Source organism: Amblyomma mixtum, chromosome 8 (genome assembly GCF_055824585.1).
Source record: "Amblyomma mixtum isolate Tamu chromosome 8, ASM5582458v1, whole genome shotgun sequence".
Taxonomy (NCBI): Eukaryota; Metazoa; Arthropoda; class Arachnida; order Ixodida; family Ixodidae; genus Amblyomma; species Amblyomma mixtum.
In genome coordinates, this window is record NC_143019.1 from 106,365,250 (window position 1) to 106,387,496 (window position 22,247).

The window sequence follows — 22,247 nt, forward strand, 5'->3', positions numbered from 1 at the left end:
CCAGCGCAGGCTGTCTGGACTCGGAGCAGTTCCTTCCCCCTGGCTAGTTCACTAGCCCTCCTAGACTCGTTGAGCTCAGCGAGCTCCAGCGCTAGCTGCTGGCGCTTTGCTTCTAATACCTCCAAGACGCACTTAACATCCTGAGGTTTTTCCTCGCACAGCGGCGCCTTTCCTCCATTCACTTTTGCAAGCTCAGCCTGAAAATAAGCTAAACGTGCCTTCGCCAATTCTACTCGGTACCTCACGTCGAGTGAGGGCCGGCATGGATAACCCTCCATACCGCCGTGTGCACCCCTAAACTGTTCTACCGGCTCGAACACATGAACAGGGACGTGAACAATGCGACCAAGGAAACTCACGGTTTCGATGCGCCGATCCGCATTGCCAGCTCCTTGGCGTCGCAGTCCACCGCCACTTTCACCGGACGCTGCGATGAGCTGTCGCACGCCGCTGGTCCTGTGCCCGTTGTCGTCACTTGCTGCGACCCGCGGGTGACCGTCGAGTTCTCGACGCGCTGCCTTCCTTGGCCGGATGCAGTCCCGCGTCACTGGACTAATGGCGTGGTCCTTGCGTCGTTGCCGCCGTCTCTCCGCAGGTCCTTTCTCGAACGCTGCTGTTGCCTGATCGTCGCCTTTCCCCTGCCTTCAGCCTTCTTCCTGCGCCGTCTTCCGATGGCCGCAGGATCCTGTCGACTGCCCAGTAAATTTCAGAGGTTCTTTTTCCTTGCACCAGAAGTGCCCCGCCAGAGACGGTTTATCTAACTTGAAGACTGAAGCTTGATCTCTGCACCAGGGGTGCCCTGTCAGAGAGGGTCTTGTGAGGAGTTGAGACGCAGGGATAAAGGGAAACTTAAAGATTTATATACAGATATTTACAGCATATATAAGTTTAGGCACTAGAGACATTAAGCCGCAAAAAGATACAAAACAACAAAAAGGCGGAACTGGCTAACACTAGGGGAGGCCCCTACTCGGCGTAGCCGAAGATGCATAGCATCTCATCTTAGCGCAGAACCCCAATTCCGGCTCCGGTGCCCGGTTTTAAAGTCCTAAAGGCCCGGCCCCCATTTGGTAGCTTCCAATCATGTTACACTGCTCACATGATTGGTTTACCAAGAGCATGGCCAGCCCTCCAGCTTCCGTAGGGCAAAACGCCCTTTCCATTGCAAAATAAAAGTAAATACAAACACAAATACACATTCGTGCCAGCACGTGGGCGAATACGTACCGCGGGGCGGGGGGACACCCGTACTTCCCGGCGCGTTCGCGAGCGGCCGCGTTCCAAGGAAGGAGACGCTTCGCTTTGAGCGCCCCCAGCCGCGTTCCGATGACCCCGCGTACACTACCGATCCCTTACAATTACTGAATATGTTATCGTTTAAAGGTAATTGATTGTTGGATGAGCTTGAGATCTCAGCAAAATGCTCGCCCAATATGTTGTCCTGTTCTTCTAAAGATGTTTGTGTCCCGGGTGCTGTCAAGAGAGTAAGTGTGAAAGGGGTATGGTCACCAGTAAATTTACGAACTTTTTCCCACATTTTCTTTGATGTTGTTGAGCTGTTTATAGAGGAGACATTTCTGCCAAGAAGTTTTCTCAGCATTTCTTCGCACGTACCGCGCTCTGGCTTTTGCCTTCTTAAAGGTAAGTTCTCTGCAGTGGGACACGAACGCAGAGCGCTCCAAGCTTTGTTTTGCTGTTTTTTGCTAATGTGCATTCTTGCGTCCACTACACTGTGTCTTTTGTGCAAATCCTGTTGTTTGTGGTATAGCGAGTGTTGCGGCTAATATGCATTCAGTAAACTTCTCATTAATTTCATCTGTGCTGAGGTGGTCACAAAATTCCTTTTCCAGAGTGGCACTTTTTGTAAAAAGTGACCAGTCGGCGAGCTGAATTTTCCAGCGCCGTGGCCTTGTGGGTATGATTGGAGTGGACGATGAGAGCCTGATGATGGTAGGTAATTGATCGCTGCCCATGGGGTCATTTAAAACATCCCATTTAAAATCGTTAAAAGTAATGGTGATGCGAAAGCTAAATCGAGAGAGCTCATTTTTGCTGAGCTTGGACAGGAATATGTGGCTTTTCCCGTATTTAAAAGACAGACATTATTCGAAAGTATAAAATCTTCGACTGTTGGCCTCTAGAGTCACAGCGTTCGCTTCCCCAAAACGGAGAGTGAGCGTTAAAATTGCCAACTACCAGAAATGGCTCCGGTAGTTCAGCGATCAGGCCTTCTAGATCTTGGCATGTTAATGTGATGTGTGGGGGAAGATATACAGAACATATTGTTATGGTTTTGTAGCTGATGACTAACCACAACCGCCTCAAGTTTTGTTTTCAGTTCATTTCTTGAGCCGGGACGCCGCTTTGAATGTTGATTGCGACGCCTCCCGAGAGTCTATTTGCATGCTCGCGGTCACGCCTAAAAGTTTTATAATGTTTTAAGATATTTGAATGTTGTGGACCAAGATTGGTATCTTGAAGACAAAGCTAGAGGCATCACTGACCCTAGAATATGTGTTATCACTGTAGTTCCTCAACATTCCTCTACAGTTCCATTGAACCACAAAATTCATGTTTGTGTTTTTGGGTGGAAATGGAACGTAAGGAATTTACTGTTTTCGGCCCGTTACCAGGGTTCTATCTTTTCTTCGCTCGAGAGAGCCGGTCCGCCGCTCTCTCGAGCGGGTGGAGTGGGAGTTGTATTGCAGAAGAAACTCTTACCTGTGAAAAGGCTCAAGCAAAGTTGTTTTTTGGTCAAGGCTTCCTTTGAAGCTCATCTGTGATGCTGACAAAGTCCTGGGCCTTTTCTCAGCAATCATCCTCACACTTTTGGACATTATTGTACCATGTAAGGCCATGAGTAACTACTCATTTAGTGCCTGCTGAAGGATTCCACTCAGTAAAGGCTGCTCTAAGCTTCTATTTTCCTCCTAATACGTTCAGTACCTTCACTGAGAAATGCTTGTAACACATCTGCTGTACTACACTTCCACAGCAACTTTCCAATTCACACTGAATGCATGCTTCACACTTTCTGTCCATGGCTGAAAGCTGTGACATTGAGATTGGAAGAGAGCACAGTGGGCCAGGCAACAAATGCAAGTTATTTATTTACAATACCAGCAGGGCCCGAAGGCATTACTGCAAGATGGAAAGAATACATATTGTTTGTGTAGGCCTACATAACGAAAGGAAGGCAAAAGTAAATGTAACAGCATAACTGAAAAAAACAAAAGTAGGAATTGAACAAGGAAACTAATGGGCAGCAACAACAACAGAAATGGCACTGCGCAAGCTGCTATATATCCGACAACAGAGCCCGAAGCAGCGAGTCACGCTAGGATTCAGTAATTTTCTGTGATAACAATATTAGAGTTACTGATGGTGAGAGCAAGACTGGATAGTCCATGATGACGTTGAGTAGTCTGGTCGTGGTCGGACCATGGCTGTCCAGGCATGGGCAAGATCATTCTTGTTTCCGTTGCTCTGGAATCCACAACGCATCCTGGACCACGAAAGGGAGACCTGTGGCAGCAGTGGAAGCGATGAAAACCTGTGAAAAAAGCAGCATTCGTATTGGCATTGTTGCAGCATTGCAGTCACTTTGCCCACTCTTGCTGCAGAGAACTTTATGTGCTATATACCGTATTTCCACTTGTAACGTTCACTTCTTTTTAAAAAATAAGCCCAGAAATTTGAGGGGTGTGTTCATTTTGGTATATGGTTGCTGTTCTAATATATGCAGGACTTCAACTATAAGTCACCAAAAACAGGCCAGCCAGCATCAAGTTGTGTGCTGGGGTCCAGCGGTGCATTTCGTCTCGTCACAGTGCTCTAGGACAGCGCAGTGCTCTAGCACAGCGCAGGAGCCAAGCAGTGCGTCCCAGGCCATTGGAGTGTCTGAGCCCTGTGAAGTGCTTGAGCTCAGCACTCATTGACAACGATGGACTTTCACAGTTCGAAGAATGGGTGCTAGATGATCCATGCTCACAGGAATCACCGGCTGATACATCTCCTGCTGCACATGAAGACTTGCCAGCAGCTCAGGCTCCACTGTCACAAACAGCGCTTGCACAGGCCAAACGGCATAAGAGAAAGGCCTACCGGGCCAATGAGGCAATAGTAGCAAACCTGGGCAAGCTTACTGAGGCCCTTAATGGAAGCGAAAATTTTGACTATTGTGAACATTTCGGATTATTATTAGGCAAAATGACGAAAACAGTACCAGAGGCCACTCGACCTGGGCTGCAGATAAAGCTGCTCCAAGCATTCCAGGAATACACTGCTAAATAAAGCTGTGGTGCCTTTGTTTTTCTTCCCAACACGGGTCATTTTTGTTGAATCATTTTCTTGGCTGTGCGCCTCACACACAGAATATGACACTCAAAACTACAGATAACTTCACCCCTGGGAAAAGTCAGTTATCTTTACTGCATGTAGCACAAAAAAACAGAGGCATCCTGAGTCCAGAACATTATGAATGAAGAGGCGTGAGCTTATTCGACGATCCCCGCATGGTCTTCCAGGCACTCCATGTTGACACAGAGCAGCTGGCCATATGAGCAATGTGATAAAGGTGCACACATAGATTCAAGGCCGTGAAGATCACTGCTGTCCTTAGCTGGTCGCCTAACCCATGCCTTTTTGCATACAACATTACCTCCTTTTCCATAACAGACTCTACATATGCACAAAGGTTACTTTCCGCAAGAGGAACCATGTTGGTTAGTAGTCACCTTCCCTATCTGTTTTGTATGGAGAATGTGTTTCTCCTCTTTAACCATGCAGACAATCAAACTTCAGCATTTTTGAGCTTTTCTACCCTCCTCACAAAGTTGGTGCAACGTTGATGTCTTCGTCCAGCTTTATTTCATGCCAGTTTAGTACAGTAGAGCCCACAAAATATTGCTACGACGAAGAGGAAGTGGAAGTCGAAGTGGCCTCCCGCGTGAAAGGGTCGCACGAAGAAGAAGAGGTTGTTGGTGCTTCCTGCTGGCGTTGGTGCTTCCTGATGCTCGCCGCTAGGAACTATTCACCTACTGCTTGTAAATAAATGTAAATAGTATTTCCCCGTAACATCTTGGTGGAGGTGCGGCAAGACGGAACTACGCAGCGGACGCTACCTTCCACCCCCGACGTACCTTTCACGCCGCCGCTACCTTCCACGGCTTACAATGACGGAAGCCGCTCCTCCAGATTCGGCAGCATCAGTGTCCTCGGTGGTCCTCACTCACCCTCGGGATCCTGGACCCTTCTCTGGGGACGACGACGCTGACGTTGAGACCTGGCTTCGCAAGTATGAACGGTGCAGCGCTAACAACCGGTGGGACCAGACTTTCATGCTTGCGAACGTGGTTTTTTACCTTAAGGGCACGGCGCTGAAGTGGTACGACAGTAACGAAGAGACATTAACCAGTTGGGATGACTGTAAGCAGAAACTTATTGACCTTTTCCGCAAACCACTCGGCCGGCAGCTTGCCGCTAAAAGAGATTTTGCCAGTCGCGCCCAGTCATCCACGGAGTCCTACGTGTCCTATATTCAGGATGTGTTGGCTTTGTGCTACACGGTCGATAAGGAGATGAGCGAGGCTGACAAAGTCGGACATGTGCTGAAGGGCATTGCAGACGAAGCCTTCAATCTGCTCGTTTATAAGAACTGCGACAAGATTGCAGACATCGTAAAAGAATGCCGCCGCTTCGAGGACGCCAAAAGCCGACGGATCACCCAGCATATCGCACGCCTGCCCAACACGGCTGCCTCTTCGTCCTGCCAAGATCTTTGCCCACGGAACCAGCCGACCTCACCAGAGAACGTGACCCGTATCGTACGCCGTGAGCTTGAAGCCATTGCTCCAGCCTCCTTAGCAACACCTGCAGCCAACCAGCCCCTGCCCCTTCCACTTATTCAAGCCGTCGTGCGCCAGGAAATTGCTAACTTGGGTTTGACCTCTGTCGCCGCTCTTCATACCTCCCAAGTGCCCGAAGTCCCTCCTCTATACCCTGTCCGGCCTGTTTACGCCGCTCCTCGACCGCGCAACCCCTCCGAGTGGCGTACGCCCGACGACAGGCCTATCTGTTTCAACTGTTCCCGTGTCGGCCACATCGCCCGTCATTGCCGTAGTCGATGGTACTCCTCCCAGCGGACCCATTACTCGACCCCACCTTATCGCGCCGACGCTGCAGACTCAAGCTCTTTCTCGCGACCCTTGGACACGTCAAGACCCACCACCGACGTCCCGCCGCCTCGCTTCAGCCGCTCACCATCACCACAGCGCCGCCAGTCCCGTTCGCCGCAACGACCGCGCGCTTCCTCTCCCGGCCCCTACGGACGATCACAGGCGGAAAACTAATTTCTGCAGCGTCCAGAGGTGATGCTGCAGATACGACCCGGCTCCAAAATCCTCGTTTAGTTCTTCGTGCCCCGCGCAATTTACTGACCATGCAAGTCGATGGCGTTGCCGTCTCTGCTCTGGTTGACACGGGCGCCCACATTTCTGTGATGAGTTCCGACCTACGACGCCGCCTCCGCAAAGTACTGACGCCTGCTCCTACGGCCGTTGTTCGAGTTGCCGATGGCACAACGTCCCCAGTCCTCGGCCTGTGTGCTGCTCGTGTGACGATTTCTGACCGCCAAACCACCGTGCTCTTTACCGTTCTGAATCAGTGCCCTCATGACATCATACTCGGCCTTGATTTCCTTAGTGAGCACGCAGCCCTTATTGACTGCGCTACAAGTGTTGTTGAGTTGGACCTACCGTACCTCTCAGAACCACCTGCCCCAGTTGTGCACCGTCTCTGTACTGCCGAGTTCACCCGCTTACCACCTGAAGCCGCTACCTACGTATTGTTTAAATCTGTTCCACCTCTTCCTAACGGCCAGTATATCATCACCCCTGTCCTTGATTTGCCCGTCACAAAGAATGTTGCCCTTGCCCATACGGTTGTCGCAGTTTCGGCGAACAGCGCGTGGTTACCTGTTCTCAACTTCAGTACGCACGTCCAGACGCTTCCTCAAGGCATGTCCCTCGCCACGCTGTCCCCTACCGATGAATACGTGATCTCTGCAGTCACAAATTGTGTATCGTCCTCTCCGGACGATCATGTCACAGCTCTTTCGAGACCTGACCACTTTGCCAATATGATCGCTTCAGATCTCTCTGCCGACCAAGCCGAGGCGCTTACCCATCTTCTGGCATCTTTTCAGGACATATTTGACTTCAATGACCGCCCTTTAGCTCGTACGACTATTGTGAAGCATCGTATCAACACTGGTGACGCCACTCCTCTGCACCGCCGGCCTTATAGGGTGTCCAGTTCCGAACGCCAAGTGATACAACAGGAAGTCGAAAAGATGCTCGCTAAGGACATAATCGAACCGTCGTCCAGTCCTTGGGCCTCTCCAGTCGTCCTTGTTAAAAAGAAAGACGGCAGTTGGCGTTTCTGCGTCGACTACCGCCACCTGAACCGCATCACAAGAAGAGACGTCTACCCACTCCCCAGGATCGATGACGCTCTCGACTGTCTCCACGGATCTCAATACTTTTCTTCCATTGACCTTCGTTCCGGTTATTGGCAAATCGCCGTTGACGAGCAAGACCGCGAAAAGACAGCTTTCGTCACACCTGACGGTTTATATCAGTTCAAAGTGATGCCGTTCGGACTTTGTAATGCACCAGCTACTTTCGAACGGATGATGGACTCACTCCTTCGCGGATTTAAGTGGACTACGTGTCTTTGCTACCTTGACGATGTTGTTGTCTTCTCGCCCACATTTGCCTCGCACCTTGAACGTCTAAGGAGTATCCTGACTGTCTTTCGTACGGCTGGGCTCCAGCTCAACTCGTCCAAATGCCAATTCGGCCGCCGGCAACTCACCATTCTGGGACATCTCGTCGATGCCTCCGGTGTACGTCCTGATCCAGCTAAAATTGCAGCGGTGCAACAGTTCCCTCGCCCAAATTCTCAGAAAGACGTGCGCAGTTTTCTTGGGCTGTGCTCCTACTTTCGCCGTTTTATTCAAGATTTTGCCCTTATCGCTCGTCCCCTCACTGACCTCCTGAAGACGGACACAGCCTTTACCTGGGGCTCTGATCAACAAAATGCGTTTTCCACGCTTGTCCGCCTGCTGACATCATCCCCGATTCTGGCACATTTTGATCCCGCGGCCCCTACTGAACTCCGCACCGACGCCTGTGGCTACGGGATCGGAGCCGTGCTGGCTCAACGCTCCCGGGGCCCACACCACGTGGTTGCGTATGCTAGCCGCCTGCTTTCACCTGCCGAGCGAAATTACTCCATTACGGAACGTGAGTGCCTCGCTCTGGTTTGGGCTGTCGCTAAATTCCGGCCATACTTGTTCGGGCGTGTTTTTTCTGTTGTCACGGACCACCACGCCCTATGCTGGCTGTCCTCGCTGAAAGACCCTTCTGGGCGTCTTGGCCGCTGGGCGCTACGCCTTCAGGAATATTCGTACACTGTCGTGTACAAGTCTGGACGTCTCCATCAAGACGCTGATTGCCTGTCTCGGTACCCTGTCGAGCCACCTGCTCTCAGTGACACTGACGATATCCCTTCCCTGTTTGGCATTTCTGATCTACACAACATCGCCGAGGAGCAGCGCAAAGACCCATATTTGCAAACCATCATCGAGGGCCTCAGCTCTGGAAGCTTGAAGCGCTCCCTGCAGCTCTTCGTTACTAAAAATGACATTCTCTATCGCCGCAACTTCCGTCCTGACGGGCCCTCACTCCTTCTAGTCATTCCCCAGCAGCTGCGGTCTTCTATAATTGCAGAACTCCATGACCTGCCTGCAGCTGGCCACCTTGGTGTGGCACGAACTTACGACCGCATACGGCGCCGTTTCTTTTGGCCTGGATTATACCGTACAGTCCGGCATTACGTCACCAATTGCGACCTTTGTCAGCGCAGAAAGAAGCCTTCGGCACCACCTCCTGGTCTTCTGCATCCTATAGACGTGCCTGTGGAGCCGTTCCACCGTGTAGGGCTCGATCTCCTCGGACCATTCCCGCCGCCGCTGTGGCTCAGTGGCTATGGTGCTCGGCTGCTGTCCCGAAAGACGCGGGTTCGATCCCGACCGCGGCGGTTGAATTTCTTTGGGTTGTGTTGTGTTGTGTTGGGTTTTATGGCGCATAAGCGACTGAGGCTATCATGCGCCAAGCTCAGGGTATCGAAAATTGTTTTATGTAGGATGTTATACAAGAGTCTAAATGAACGGCGGTGTAAAGGGCCTAAAAGTTAATTCATGCAACCTAGTAAAAATATAAGACAAAATTTTAAAACTGACTTATGGTAAAAGCTTTAAAGGGGTTCGGTAACCTCAGCAGCCATCCTTGGCTGAGCAAGGATCCCGAGGCCCCGAACCGATGGGATAGGGACCTCAGCCATCTTCTCAGGAGTGAGAAAGTGGCTGGGGTGTTTCAAAAACAAATAAGGCAATAGGTTAAAATTTATAGTTTATCGAGAAAACCAGCTTCTCTTAAAAAGCTAAAAACGAAACTTATATCTACAAATGCATTGTCACCCAAGATTAGCATTGGATGGAGAGGAATGTGTTCGTTATAAAATTGAGTGAAGTGCTTTTTTCTTAGTGTTTCGAGTTCTGAACATGATATTAAAATATGGATTAGTGTGAGTTCATCTCCACATGTTTCGCAAAGAGGCTTGTCTTGTTTTGTCATTAGGAAGTTATGTGTCAGGTGTGTGTGTCCTATGCGGAGCCGACATAAAATTACCTCCTTAAAACGCTCCTGGTGCGTACAGGTCTTCCATTCCCCTAGAACAGGTTTTACATAATGCAGCTTGTTGTTTATTTCATTGTCCCAAGTTGTCTGCCATTTAGCTTTCAAGTTAGAATGTATTAATTTCATGCAGTCTCTATACGGTGTACTGACTTTTCTGATTTCGTGACTGTGAGCTTCTGCAGCGTACGAGTCGGCTCTTTCATTTCCGACTATTCCAATATGGCTCGGCACCCAGCAGAATTCGATTGTGTGCCCCTGTGTTGTGATTTTTTCTATGTTGTGTATTATGCTCCCTATTAATGGTTCAACTGCATTTTGCGGATGTAAAGCGGTGAGCAGGCTGAGTGAATCTGTGTAGATGATGCTCTTTTCGATACTGTTACTTAATATTCTATCAACAGCTACAGAAACAGCATAACATTCGGCGGTAAAAATGGACGTACAGTTTGGCAGTCTTACAATTTTTTTCCAGTCCCCTTGTACTACCGCACTTCCTACATAATCCGTTGTTTTTGAGCCGTCTGTGTAAAATTCTGTGTGGTAAGCATATTTTTCTTGCAATGTCAAGTATTCCTGTAGTATGTGCTCGCGCGGCGTTTGTTTTTTCTGAAAACGCGTTAATGTAAGCTCACATACAGTGGGCAGGCTGTACCATGGGGGCAGTGGGTCGTGCATTGAGGTGATGTCAGGAAGGGTATCCAGTAATCCTAGACTCTGGCAACTATCCTCGAAGCGTAGTAGTAGAGGTCTGATTGACTGGGGTCTGTTGTTGAACAGTGTTCTGGAGGTGCACTTTGTAACTATGGAATAACAGAGGTGTTTCGGTAGGGAACGGATTTTCAGGACGTATGCGCAAGTGAGCATTGTTCTTCTATCTATAAGGGAGGGTTCATTGGTTTCTACATAGAGACTACCTATCGGGGATGTTCTATATGCACCTGTTGAGAGACGTAAACCAAGGTTATGTACTGGGTCCAGTCTCTTCAGATATGATGGCCTCGCAGAGCCATACACAACGCATCCATAATCTAGGGTGGAGCGTACTACAGACCGGTATATTTGCAAAAGACATTTTCTATCAGATCCCCACCGCTTTCGTGACAGTATTTTGAGTATATTCAGGGATTGGGAGGCTTTCTTTTTGATCATACTTATGTGTGGCAGAAATGAGAGTTTCTTGTCAAATGTTACGCCCAAAAATTTATGTTCATGTTTTACTGGAAGTACGGTGTCATTTAAATGCAAGGTGGGATCAGTCTGCAAACCTCTTTTGAGCGAGAAAAGGACAGCAACTGTTTTATGTGGGGAGAACTTAAACCCATTTTTGTCTGCCCAAACCGAAAGTCGGTTTAATGTCAGTTGTATCTGTCGTTCACAGGTTGGTAGGCTGGACTATGTACATGCTATTTGAAGGTCATCGACATATAAAGAATGCATAATGGACTTTGGAAATATCTTGGCTATGGAATTTATTTTCACGAGAAAGAGGGTAGTACTTAAAATACACCCCTGCGGAACTCCATTCTCCTGAACGAATTTTTTGGAAAGGGTGGAACCTAGGCGTACATGAAAGGAACGCTCAGAAAGGAAGTCTTTTAAGCAGTTCAGCATCCTTCCGCGGATACCCAGGTCCGCTAGGTCACGGAGTATGCCAAACCTCCAAGTGGTGTCATATGCTTTCTCCATATCAAAAAATATTGCTAGGCAGTGTTGTTTATGTATGAATGCTTCTCTAACTGTATTTTCCAGGTGGACGAGATGGTCAGTTGTTGAACAAGATTTTTTGAAACCGCATTGGTGGATGTCGAGAAGTTCACGGCTTCTAAGGACAAACATCAGCCTAATGTTAACGACGCTTTCGAACGATTTTGCGAGACAGCTTGTGAGGGCTATGGGCCTGTAACTGTTGGGGGAGGTTGGTGGTTTTCCGGGTTTCAAGAATGGTACAATAATGGCCTTTTTCCATGCTTCAGGTATTTTTCCTGACACCCATATTTTGTTGAAAAAACTCAAAAGTGCTTCTACAGACGGCTGAGAAAGATGTGCCAGCATTTGATAATGAATTTGATCAGGGCCAGGCGCGGTCTGTTTCCCAGCAGATAAAACTCTGTTTATTTCATGAATTGTAATGAGACTATTGTATGCTTCATTTGTGCAGGCGCTTTTAGGGAGTCTTTGTTTCTCAGATGTGTTTTTGTATTGTAGAAATTCTTGTGTGTAGTGTGAAGAGCTCGAAACGTTAGAGAAATGTTCGCCTAAGATGTCTGCTTGTTCTGCTATACTTGTTTGTGCACCAGGGTCTGTAAGAAAGGGAATTGTGAAAGGGGAGAAGCTGCCATTCAGTTTGCGAACTTGCTCCCACATTTTTTTTGATGTGACGGAACTGCTTATGGATGATATGTAGCTTTGCCATGAGTTTTTTTCCGCATTACGACGGATATGTCGTGCTTTTGCGCGGGCTTTTTTAAATCTTATGAGGTTCTCAGCTGTTGGATACCTGCGAAAAATTCCCCAGGCTTTGTTCTGCTTCTTTTTTGCATCTCTGCAGTCTTGGTTGTACCAAACCTTGTGGTTTTGGCGTACCGCTCCCGAAGACTGAGGAATGGCTACGCGCGCAGCAGTTATAATACAAGTTGTAATTATTTCGTTGAGATCGTCTACACTAAGATCATCCGAAAAAATTTTATCCAGTGCGGCCTTTTCCTGAAATAGTGCCCAGTCAGCTACGTGGAGCTTCCAACGACGTGGTTTGCTAGGAATGATTGATGGTGGTGATGACAAGCTAATTACTATAGGAAGGTGATCACTTCCGTACGGATTTTGGAGAACATCCCAATTAAAATCAGTAAAAACGGAGGGTGAACTAAAAGACAAGTCTATGCAACTCATTTTTCCTGAGGCAGGGTAACAATACGTAGGTTTACCTGTGTTCAGCAGGCAAACGTCGTTGCACAAAATAAAATCTTCTAAAACACGACCTCTAGTGTCAGTCTGTTCACTTCCCCAAAAAACAGAGTGGGCATTAAAATCCCCAACTACCAGATATGGCTCTGGCAGCTGTTCTAAAAGTGTTTCCAAGTCATTAAGTGTAACTGTTTGGTGTGGCCCGAGATATACAGAACATATTGTAATTGTTTTGAAATGTAGGACGGTGACTGCAACAGCTTCATAGTTAGTTTGAAGTTTGATTTCGCGAGTTGCAACCCCGCCTTGGATGACAATAGCAACACCTCCAGAGAGCCTGCTAGTTTGCTCTCTGTCAGAACGAAAGACTTTGTATTTCTTCAAAAAATTCTTGTGTTTAGGACCTAGGTTCGTTTCCTGTAGGCATAACGCCACAGGGGAGAAAGTGTCTAAAAGATCTTTTATGTCACTGTAGTTATGGAAAAGTCCACGGCAGTTCCACTGTATAAGGAACGCCATTTTCTGTGGATTTTTTAAGGAAAAGTGGGAACCTAGGTTTCTGGTTTAGGGGGACCCGTGATTCGGGTCCTTCCTTTATTTTGGCGGTCAAGTGAACTTTGACGCCCGTGCAGGGCGAGCGTGCCGGGTGATACATCCATCGCCTCGGCGGAGGCGCTGGAGGCCCGCGGGGATGCCGCGCGTGTACGAACTTCAGACCTCCTCCTAGAGGGGGTGGTCTGATCGTCTGCCGACTCAGGGGACGGCAAGACCTTTTTGGGGGGTGGCAAGGCAGCGTTTGCTGACCCTGCCGGGGGCGCAGATGGCCCTGCCTGAGGCTTTGCCTGGGCAGTGGCCGGAACGCGGTGCGGTGCAGCGCCCCCGCGCACCACATCAGCGAAGTTTGTTCTTGCTGTGAAGTTGAACGTGTTCTTTGCATGAAAAAGTTGTCGTGCTTCCTTGAAAGTTATGTTTTGCTTTGTCTTCATTGTTATTATTTCTTTTTCACTTTTCCATGACGGACATGATCTGGAATAGGAGGGATGATCACCATCACAGTTTGCGCACCGAAGTGCTGATGCTTCACAGTTTTCAGAAACGTGTTCGTTTGATGCGCATTTTGCACATGTTTTTCGGCCACGGCAGCTCTGTGAGCCATGCCCGTATCGCTGGCAGTTGAAACACCGTCGCGGGTTTGGAATATAGTGTCGGACATTTATTTTGAGGTAACCAACTTCTATTGATTCAGGTAGTATGCTTGAGCTGAACGTGAGGACAAGATGTTTTGTTGCTATTTCTTTGTTTTCCTTTCTAATCTTAATGCGGTGAACATTGATGACATTCTGGTCTTTCAGACCTTCGAGCATTTCTTCTTCTGTGAGTTCAAGGAAATCGATTTCGGAGATCACTCCCCGGACGGTGTTCAAAGATCGATGTGCAGTAATTGAGACAGGTATATCCCCAATGGACATCAAGTTGGACAGTTTAGAATATTGGTCATTGTCTTTCAGTTCTAGTAGGAGGTCACCGCTAGGCATTTTTTTTAGCTTGTAACCTGTGCCTAAGGCACTGGTTAGGGTTCTTGTTACTATGAATGGGGATATTGTTCGGGCAGTCTTTTCTGTTGCTTCACTGTGAACAACATGAAACTTTGGGAACGTTTCTTTCGATTTCTGAAAGTATTGAGTAGTCACTTCGGTCCGCACTCTTTTTTGAGGGCGATCATTTTGTGAAAGGGGAGGAGCCATAAAAATTGTCGTTTTTCGGCCATGGTGCCAGCCGCCCACCATGGAGCCCAACAAGGGGACAGGACAGGAACTTGCAAGCAAGCCCTGCCCACGCCAGCTGTACACCTTAACTATAACCTAATATGACTCAACTCAGGGTAGTTGGCCACACACGGTTAACCCTAGCAGCCTATGAAAAGTGAAAAAAAAACGAAGAAAAGAGGAGGAGACAGGAAAGTTGTAAGAAAGGGAATAGGAAAGTGAAAGATAGAGGGGAGGACAGAAAAAGGCGACTGCCGATTTCCTCCGGTTGGGTCAGGCCGGAGGTGCCGTCTGCAGGAAGCTGGGGCCAAAGTGGTGTGTTGCCTCCGCCGAGGGGCCTTAAGGGTCCAAACGCTCGGCATCGGCTCAACCACCAGGATCCCCTTTTCCCCGGACACGGCGATGCCACGCACGGCTAAGCGCGGATGCTCGGGTCCGTGGTGACGCATTGTTCACCATCATCCCCCTGAGGGGATGTCCCTGCGGATGCTCAGGTTAACCCCGTGGTGTCGCCACTCACCAACGTCTGCATGCTGCAGACGCCTCCCTGCGGGGAGAATTTCTTTGGAGGAGAAATTCGAGGCCCGTGTACTGTGCGATGTCAGTGCACGTTAAAGAACCCCAGGTGGTCGAAATTTCCGGAGCCCTCCACTACGGCGTCTCTCATAGCCTTAGTCGCTTTGGGACGTTAAACCCGATAAACCAACCAACCATTCCCGACCTCGGATTCCGGAAATAGGTGGATCGCAGTAGCCACAGACTATGCCACTCGGTATGCGATCACCCGCGCGCTGCCTACGAGCTGCGCGACCGATGTCGCTGACTTTCTTTTGCACAGTCTTATTCTACAACATGGTGCCCCCCGTCAATTACTCACAGACCGCGGACGCTATTTCCTGTCCAGAGTTGTCGACGACATCCTGCGTTCGTGTTCTACCAAGCATAAGATTGCCACAGCATACCACCCACAGACAAACGGGCTAACCGAGCGTTTGAATCGAACATTAACAGACATGTTGTCTATGTACGTCTCCCCCGACCACAAAGACTGGGATCTCGCCTTACCGTATGTGACGTTCGCTTACAACACCTCTAGGCATGACACAACTGGTTACTCTCCGTTCTATCTCTTATACGGCAGACACGCCGTCCTGCCATTGGACACACTCGTGCCATCCGCTGACCGTCCCGTCACCGCCTTCACCCGGGACGCCATTGCTCAAGCTGAAGACGCTCGCCAAATCGCCCGAACTCGGCTCCAAGCGTCCCAACAAGCGCAGAAGTCATTGTACGATAATCGCCATCGTCATGTCACCTACGAACAGGGGTCGCTCGTTCTTGTGGTCCCCTTCCCGTCGCGTCGGTCTCTCTGAAAAACTTTTGTCTCCCTACCATGGTCCTTATCGTGTTGTGCGTCAGGTCACCGATGTCACGTATGAAGTTGCTCCTCATACACCTGCATCCTCTTCATGTACACCACCCACCGACATTGTTCACGTTATGCGCCTCAAGCCCTACCACGCCGCTCCTCTATCACCGGCCTAACGCCGGGACGGCGCTCATGCCGCCGGGGGTCATGCTACGACGAAGAGGAAGTGGAAGTCGAAGTGGCCTCCCGCGTGAACAGAGTCGCACGAAGAAGAGGTTGTTGGTGCTTCCTGCTGGCGTTGGTGCTTCCTGATGCTCGCCGCTAGGAACTATTCACCTACTGCTTGTAAATAAATGTAAATAGTATTTCCCCGTAACAATATTACAGTGCCAACGAAATGTCGCTGCTATAACCAGTAATTGTTATAAATGGATTTTCAGAAAAAAAGACAAAATGAAGATTCAAACATTTCAATCTCCCAGGAAGTTGTTCCCTAGTTCTGGGAAAAGCCACATGCTGGCAGCTTTGCTTGCTACACATTGTAGGGTCTGCTCGCGGGCAAGTCAAATCTCGCGCCGCTCACCGCGGGTAGCCTCGGACCCCTTCTTCCCCTTCTTCCATGGATGTGAAAAGCTTGCAGAGGTTTTTGGGGATGGTTGCGTTCTACAGGCAATTCATCCCGCGCTGTTCGGAGCTTGCAAGGCCGCTGAACCTGCTGTTGCGTAAAGGCTCGAAGTGGGTCTGGGGCAAGGAACAGAGTGACGCATTTGTTGCCTTGGCTCGCGCGATAGCGAATACCGCTAGTCTGCGCCTCCCCGACCTGAACAAGCAGTTTGTCTTGCAGACAGACGCTAGTGACTACGGTGTTGGAGCTGTTTTGTTACAGGAACACGAGGGCAAACTGCGCCCTGTCGCGTTCGCTAGTCGCACGCTCACATCGGCGGAGCGGAATTACTCCGTGACCGAAAAAGAATGCCTGGCGATCATGTTCGCATTGTCGAAGTTCGACATGTACCTAGACGGAGCGGTCTTCACCGTGCAGACAGATCATCAGGCATTGTCTTGGTTAAAGAGGCTCAAGAACCCCGCAGGCAGACTCGCGAGATGGGCGCTGACGTTGCAACGTTACGCGTACGCCATCGAGTACCGCCGGGGCAGCTTGAACAAGGTGGCCGATGCTTTATCGCGCGCACCATGGAATGCTGGCGGAAGCGCTTCAGAGGCGCAGCCCAGCTTTGTAAAAAGCGGCGTCACCGCTGTTGGAGAGGAAGAGAGGGCAGACGGGAGTGTCGCGCCCGGTTTGGAGAGAGAGGAGACGGACAAAGGTCCCGCACGGTGCTGTGACGGAAGGGAAACACAGCAGCTCGTGGCGGCGACCGCTCGCCTGCCTAGGAGCGAGGCAGAAAGAAATCTGTCTTGGGGAGTAGCGGTCAGTAGAGAAGAGCTGATCGAGGCCCAGAAAGCAGACGGTCTTTGCCAGCGGGTGCTGAAGGAGCTTGCGAGCAGCGCAGCTTGCACCGGGAACGCTGAGGGCAAGTACGACGCGTATCTGCTGGGCGATGATGGCTTGCTGCTCCGCTACATCCCCCAACTTGACGAGGAAGAGGCGATAGCATCCCCTTTCCGAGTCGTGGTCCCGAGAAGGTTGCGGAAACGGTTCCTGCAGTACTTCCATGACTCAGCGCTGGCAGGCCATGGCAGCGGCAGTAAGACTTACGACAAGTTATGCCGTGTCGCGACCTGGCCAGGCATGAGAAAGGATGTGCTGGGATACGCCCGTACCTGCCCGGTATGCCAGGTAGCCAAGCCTCGGGCGGGCAAGCCCGCTGGCATGATGAAGGCGGTAGTTAGCAACTACCCGTGGCAAGTGGTCGCGTGCGATATCATGGGACCCCTCCCTCGGTCCGCGCGCGGAAACCAATTCATCCTGGTAATAACGGACCACTATTCCAAGTGGGTTGAGGTTTTCCCCCTTAGGAAGCTTGTGTCGGAACGAATTTGGGAAAAACTGTTGGAGACTTTCAACAGGAAAATGGCGCAAAAGACGTGGACAAAAGAAACAAACACGACAGGACCAGCGCCAGGACCAGTGTTTGTCTCTTTTGTCCACGTCTTTTGCGCCATTTTCCTGTTGAATCATGAACCAACTAGCCCAAACTAGAGTTCTTGAGACTTTCACTCGTTTCGGTTTCCCTTCCGACCTGATTACAGACAATGCTTCGTATTTCACAAGCAAAGTCTTTGTAGACTCCTGTCGGGCGCTTCAAATCCGCCACAGGAGAACGAGTCCCTACCACGCTCAGAGCAACATAACCGAGCGGGTGAATCGAAATCTGAAGAGCATGCTGGTCGCGACGACCGAGCAGCACAGAGATTGGGACGCGCGGCTGTCCGAACTGGCGTTCTCTACAAGGACAACCGTGAACAGGTCAGTGGGTATTACACCCGCTTACTTGAATTTTGGGAGAGAGATCGCTTTTCCGCTAGAGAATGCCCTACTCGACGCGGCGGGGCCTGCGCCCCCTCCGCTTTCGCAGTACGCGGCAAGGCTCCGGGAGCGCCTGGAGGCAGCGCAGCGAGCAGCCCGCGAAAACCTCGATGTGGCGCGCATGGAGCAGGCGGATCAGTACAACAAAGGTCGCCGTCACGTCGTTTTCAACACGGGCGACTTAGTACTCAAGAGAACGCACCCACTTAGTAACGCAGCGCGCGGTTTCGCCGCGTCGCTAGCGCACAAGTGGGCTGGGCCGTACGAAGTTACAGCACGGACTACGCCGCTCACCTACCAGTTGCGGTTGTTGACAAACGGCGAAACCGCCGGTCCGGTGCATGTCGCTGATTTGAAGGCTTTCCACCTTCGCAAGGACGATGGCTGCGAAGCGGTGGAAAATCAGCGCGATGCGGCGATCTCACCCCCGGGAGGACGAGCAGGTAGCGGTGCGGTTCGCAACCGACGCTACAACCTGAGGACCAGGTAGCACCCGTGTCTCTCGATCAATTATCACTCGCAATGCTCTCGCCCTCTCAATATGCCTTCTAGGAAGCTCCAGCGGTCCGACACCCGGGGCTCGGACTCCGGAAGGGATGGCAGACCACCGTCGAACGGTGGCCGCCATCAAGGCGCGCCACCCGGCCGGCGGCAGGGTCCACGCGAGTGGCGCCGGTTCCACGGCCGCGGTGGCCCCCACCGCCAGTCTAACCGCGCGCCTGCCCACTGGAGAGAACCTCCCAGTGGTGCAGGACAACGCAAGAGGGCCAGTGACGACCAGGCGCAGGGCCCCCCTCAGCACCCAGCCGGCGCTTCGGCCGCCGAGCAGCCGCAACCCAAGCGGCCCAGGGTCCTGCGGCACGTGGCCACCTGGACCACGGTCGCCAACGGAGCGGCCATCTCTTACTGCGCGCGGTCCAGGTGGCGGGACCAGGCGCAGCCCCTTCGCGGCGGTGACCTCCAGGAAGTGCCGCTGCCTTTCCGCGGCCTGACCCTGGAGGAGAGGGACCAGGAGCCCCCGGCCGTGTTTAGTGACGAGGAGCGGGCCGGCCTGTGTTCCCTCTGCGGCACACTTGTTGTGCACCGGCCCCGCCACGAGGCCGGTGCGCTGCATAGAGCGCGCAGGGAGGCGGCGGAAAAGCTGTTGGCGGCTGCAGCGCCTTCCCCCGCTGCGCCACTGCAGAGGGGCAGCCCGGAGGAGGCGGCCCTCCGCATCCTCCAGTCCAGCCGCCCAGACCTGCTGTCCCCGGCGGCCGAGGAGCTTTGGAGGGCGCTGCCGGCAGGGCACCCAGCGGAGCCAGGCGCCTCGCCCCCCCAGGCGGCTCGTGAGGAGCCCGTCCAGCCAGCGGTGAGCGGCCCCCCGGCGAGCACCCCTCCCCCCTGCGACGACTCTATGGACCCGGACCCGGAGGTCATCGAACGCCTGCTGGCGGACCCCGGGACGGACGTTTGAGGGGGGGGAGATGTAGGGTCTGCTCGCGGGCAAGTCAAATCTCGCGCCGCTCACCGCGGGTAGCCTCGGACCCCTTCTTCCCGAGTGGGGGGGCGGGGGGAGCGAGGCTGGGAGAAAGCCTTTATAAGGCGAGACCGGAGAGGCTCGCGGCCTCTCGCTCTTGGACCAGCCCTGCGAAAGGACCACCTGACCCAGCTGCCACGACGACGACCGGCCCCCCCTGATGTGAGAATAAACCCTTTGTACAAAGTCCTGCCTCGAGTGACTGCCTGTGCGTCCCCGCGCAGAGGAATTGCCCACAACATAAAGCGGACAGACATCTGTTTCAAAAGTATCTTGCTGCTCTGTGTTTAAGTAGAAAGGTCGGGGGAATCTGAGGGCTCTTGTTTTCTCTTTGTATCATTATGTGCAGCCAATAGACCTTTCCAAAAATTGCAGCGCCGCGGCATCCCCTAGCGGATCCGCGCAAAGCATGATGGGAGAAAGGAGCGGTCGCCGCTCTCGTCGTCTGCTGTCAAGCGTGTTGCTGTGTTGTCCCGCCGTGTTCAGGCGTTGTGCGTCTTCTCACGCGCGTTGTAAATGTTGCAGCGCACTGCTGTGGTGGTTATCTCTTAGTCTTTCTGCAATTATGTGGGGATTTTTTTAGACATTCGACATGTCTGCAGATTAGAATCGCGGTGGCGGTCAAAGGTGCTGCGTGCCCGGCTGTAGTAACAACACGAGAAAGGACATCAACATTTCATACCACGTATTCCCCAAGGGCAAGAAGCTGAAGCTAGAATGGATGCGCAGGATAAATCGGCAAGGTTCGCAAGGGCGATTTACCTTGTGGAAGCCTTCGAAACACCACAAAATATGTGGTACGCATTTCAACACTAGCGGGCGCAAGGGATACATGGATCGTCTCTCCACGATCTTTCCACACCGAGTGTATGCGGAACGGACGCCTGCTGTGATTACGCAGAGCAATGGGCACATGCGAATCTCCAACTTCGGCTGGTGACCGGGGCAGAGGGCGTCGCGACTAGGTACGGCCAGGACGCCACAACCGGCAGCCTGAAGGCCGCCCGTAATGGTGCTGCAGAATTTTCGTTTTTTTTTTGGGGGGGGGGGGGAGGGGGCTTTAATGAATAAAGTTATTCGCCACCACCATGGGCACATGAGCGGCGAGGGCTCTGTGTATACATGCATTGGGATAACGCCGGTCTTAGCGTCTGCTGGTGCTCGGCTGGTGATCCGTGGCCGCGGAACGCAACATCCGACTGTGTGACGCTTACTGTGTCAACCGACTGTGTTATGATTAGCAAATAGCTCGTGTTCTGTCTAAGGGAGTGCTTGAAGATTATATATTACAGCAGTGAACATTTACCGCGTCAGCATGAAATTTACCCAGGAGTGCGCCGATGAGGACAACTGCACTCATACTGTTGTTTACATGGCTGCGTACGAACAGTTAGTACTCGTTCTCATGACATAAAACGCAATCGGCGCTTTAGTTCTATTAATCAACCTGTTTTCTTTTTTACCGGCTGTAGCGGTGCTTGTTTACGCAGTGCGATAATGTGTGGGAAGCGATGATGCGATCGCACGCCTGAGAAACACTTAACAACCGCGGGCTGTTGACATCGCGCAGGACCGGCGCTTCTCGTTTTTTGTCCCGGCTTCCTCCGACCTGACCAGTACTTTATTTTAAACTACTATATCCAGAAGTATGTTTGGCGACCGTTCGCTTTAATTGAAACGGCCTAACTTGTAATCCACAAGCTAGCGACGGCGACGACTGCTGCTGGCCGTAAAGCACGGCTCGGCAGTCTCGGTCACACCGGCGTTTCACGTTCATCATATGCGTGCCCAGCGATGTAAGCAATAATTAATTTCAGGTCACTATTGCCAAAGCTACACTCGGTGACCATTTTCATTCACTAAAGCTAGTGATTCGCTCATCACGACCGCCGCAATCACAGATCATATCCTACGGACTCGCTAGGCCTAGTCGTCGCGGAAGGGAAGGGAGTCATCGTCGACTGAAATTAATTTGGCGAGCGTTTATCGCTGGTGACTGTTCAGGTTTGCACATGTGAAATATGGCCGTTCGTTTCGCTCATTTAGAAGCGCGAACATATTTGCACCGCCGCCTCATCACCGTGCTTTCGCTCAGCTGCCGACAAGGCTGACCGTCCGCCGATCGGATTCGTCGGTGTCGTTGGCCTGAAAAGCGTGTCCCATCCCACTGCAATCATATTATAGTAAACTAGATATTTCACTACAATCACATGCTGCTGTTGACCGTGATAGTGTCGTTGTCGGAGCAGTGTGACCACCGCCGTCGTCATCGTTGTACACTGAAAACGAACTGAGGCTTTCGAATGCGCTTGGAAGGCTTCGTCCGCGCGCGTCCGTCGAGTCCGAATGTCATTCCAGTTCTCGAATGTCATTCGACTCAGATGTCATTCGAACGTTCCCATGTAGCACAGGTATAAGAAACAGCGATGGCGACGAGATGGCA

The 22,247-nt window shown here is 51.4% G+C and overlaps 1 protein-coding gene across 1 annotated transcript; it reads right to left on the reverse strand.

The window, feature by feature from the left end:
- Positions 1-13,216: 13,216 nt before the first annotated feature.
- Positions 13,217-14,896, reverse strand: LOC149333805 (uncharacterized). Its single transcript, XM_089557806.1, has one exon. It carries the CDS (start codon positions 14,450-14,452, stop codon positions 13,217-13,219), a length of 1,236 nt encoding a protein of 411 aa, XP_089413932.1. The 5' UTR covers positions 14,453-14,896.
- Between the last annotated feature and the right edge of the window lie 7,351 nt (positions 14,897-22,247).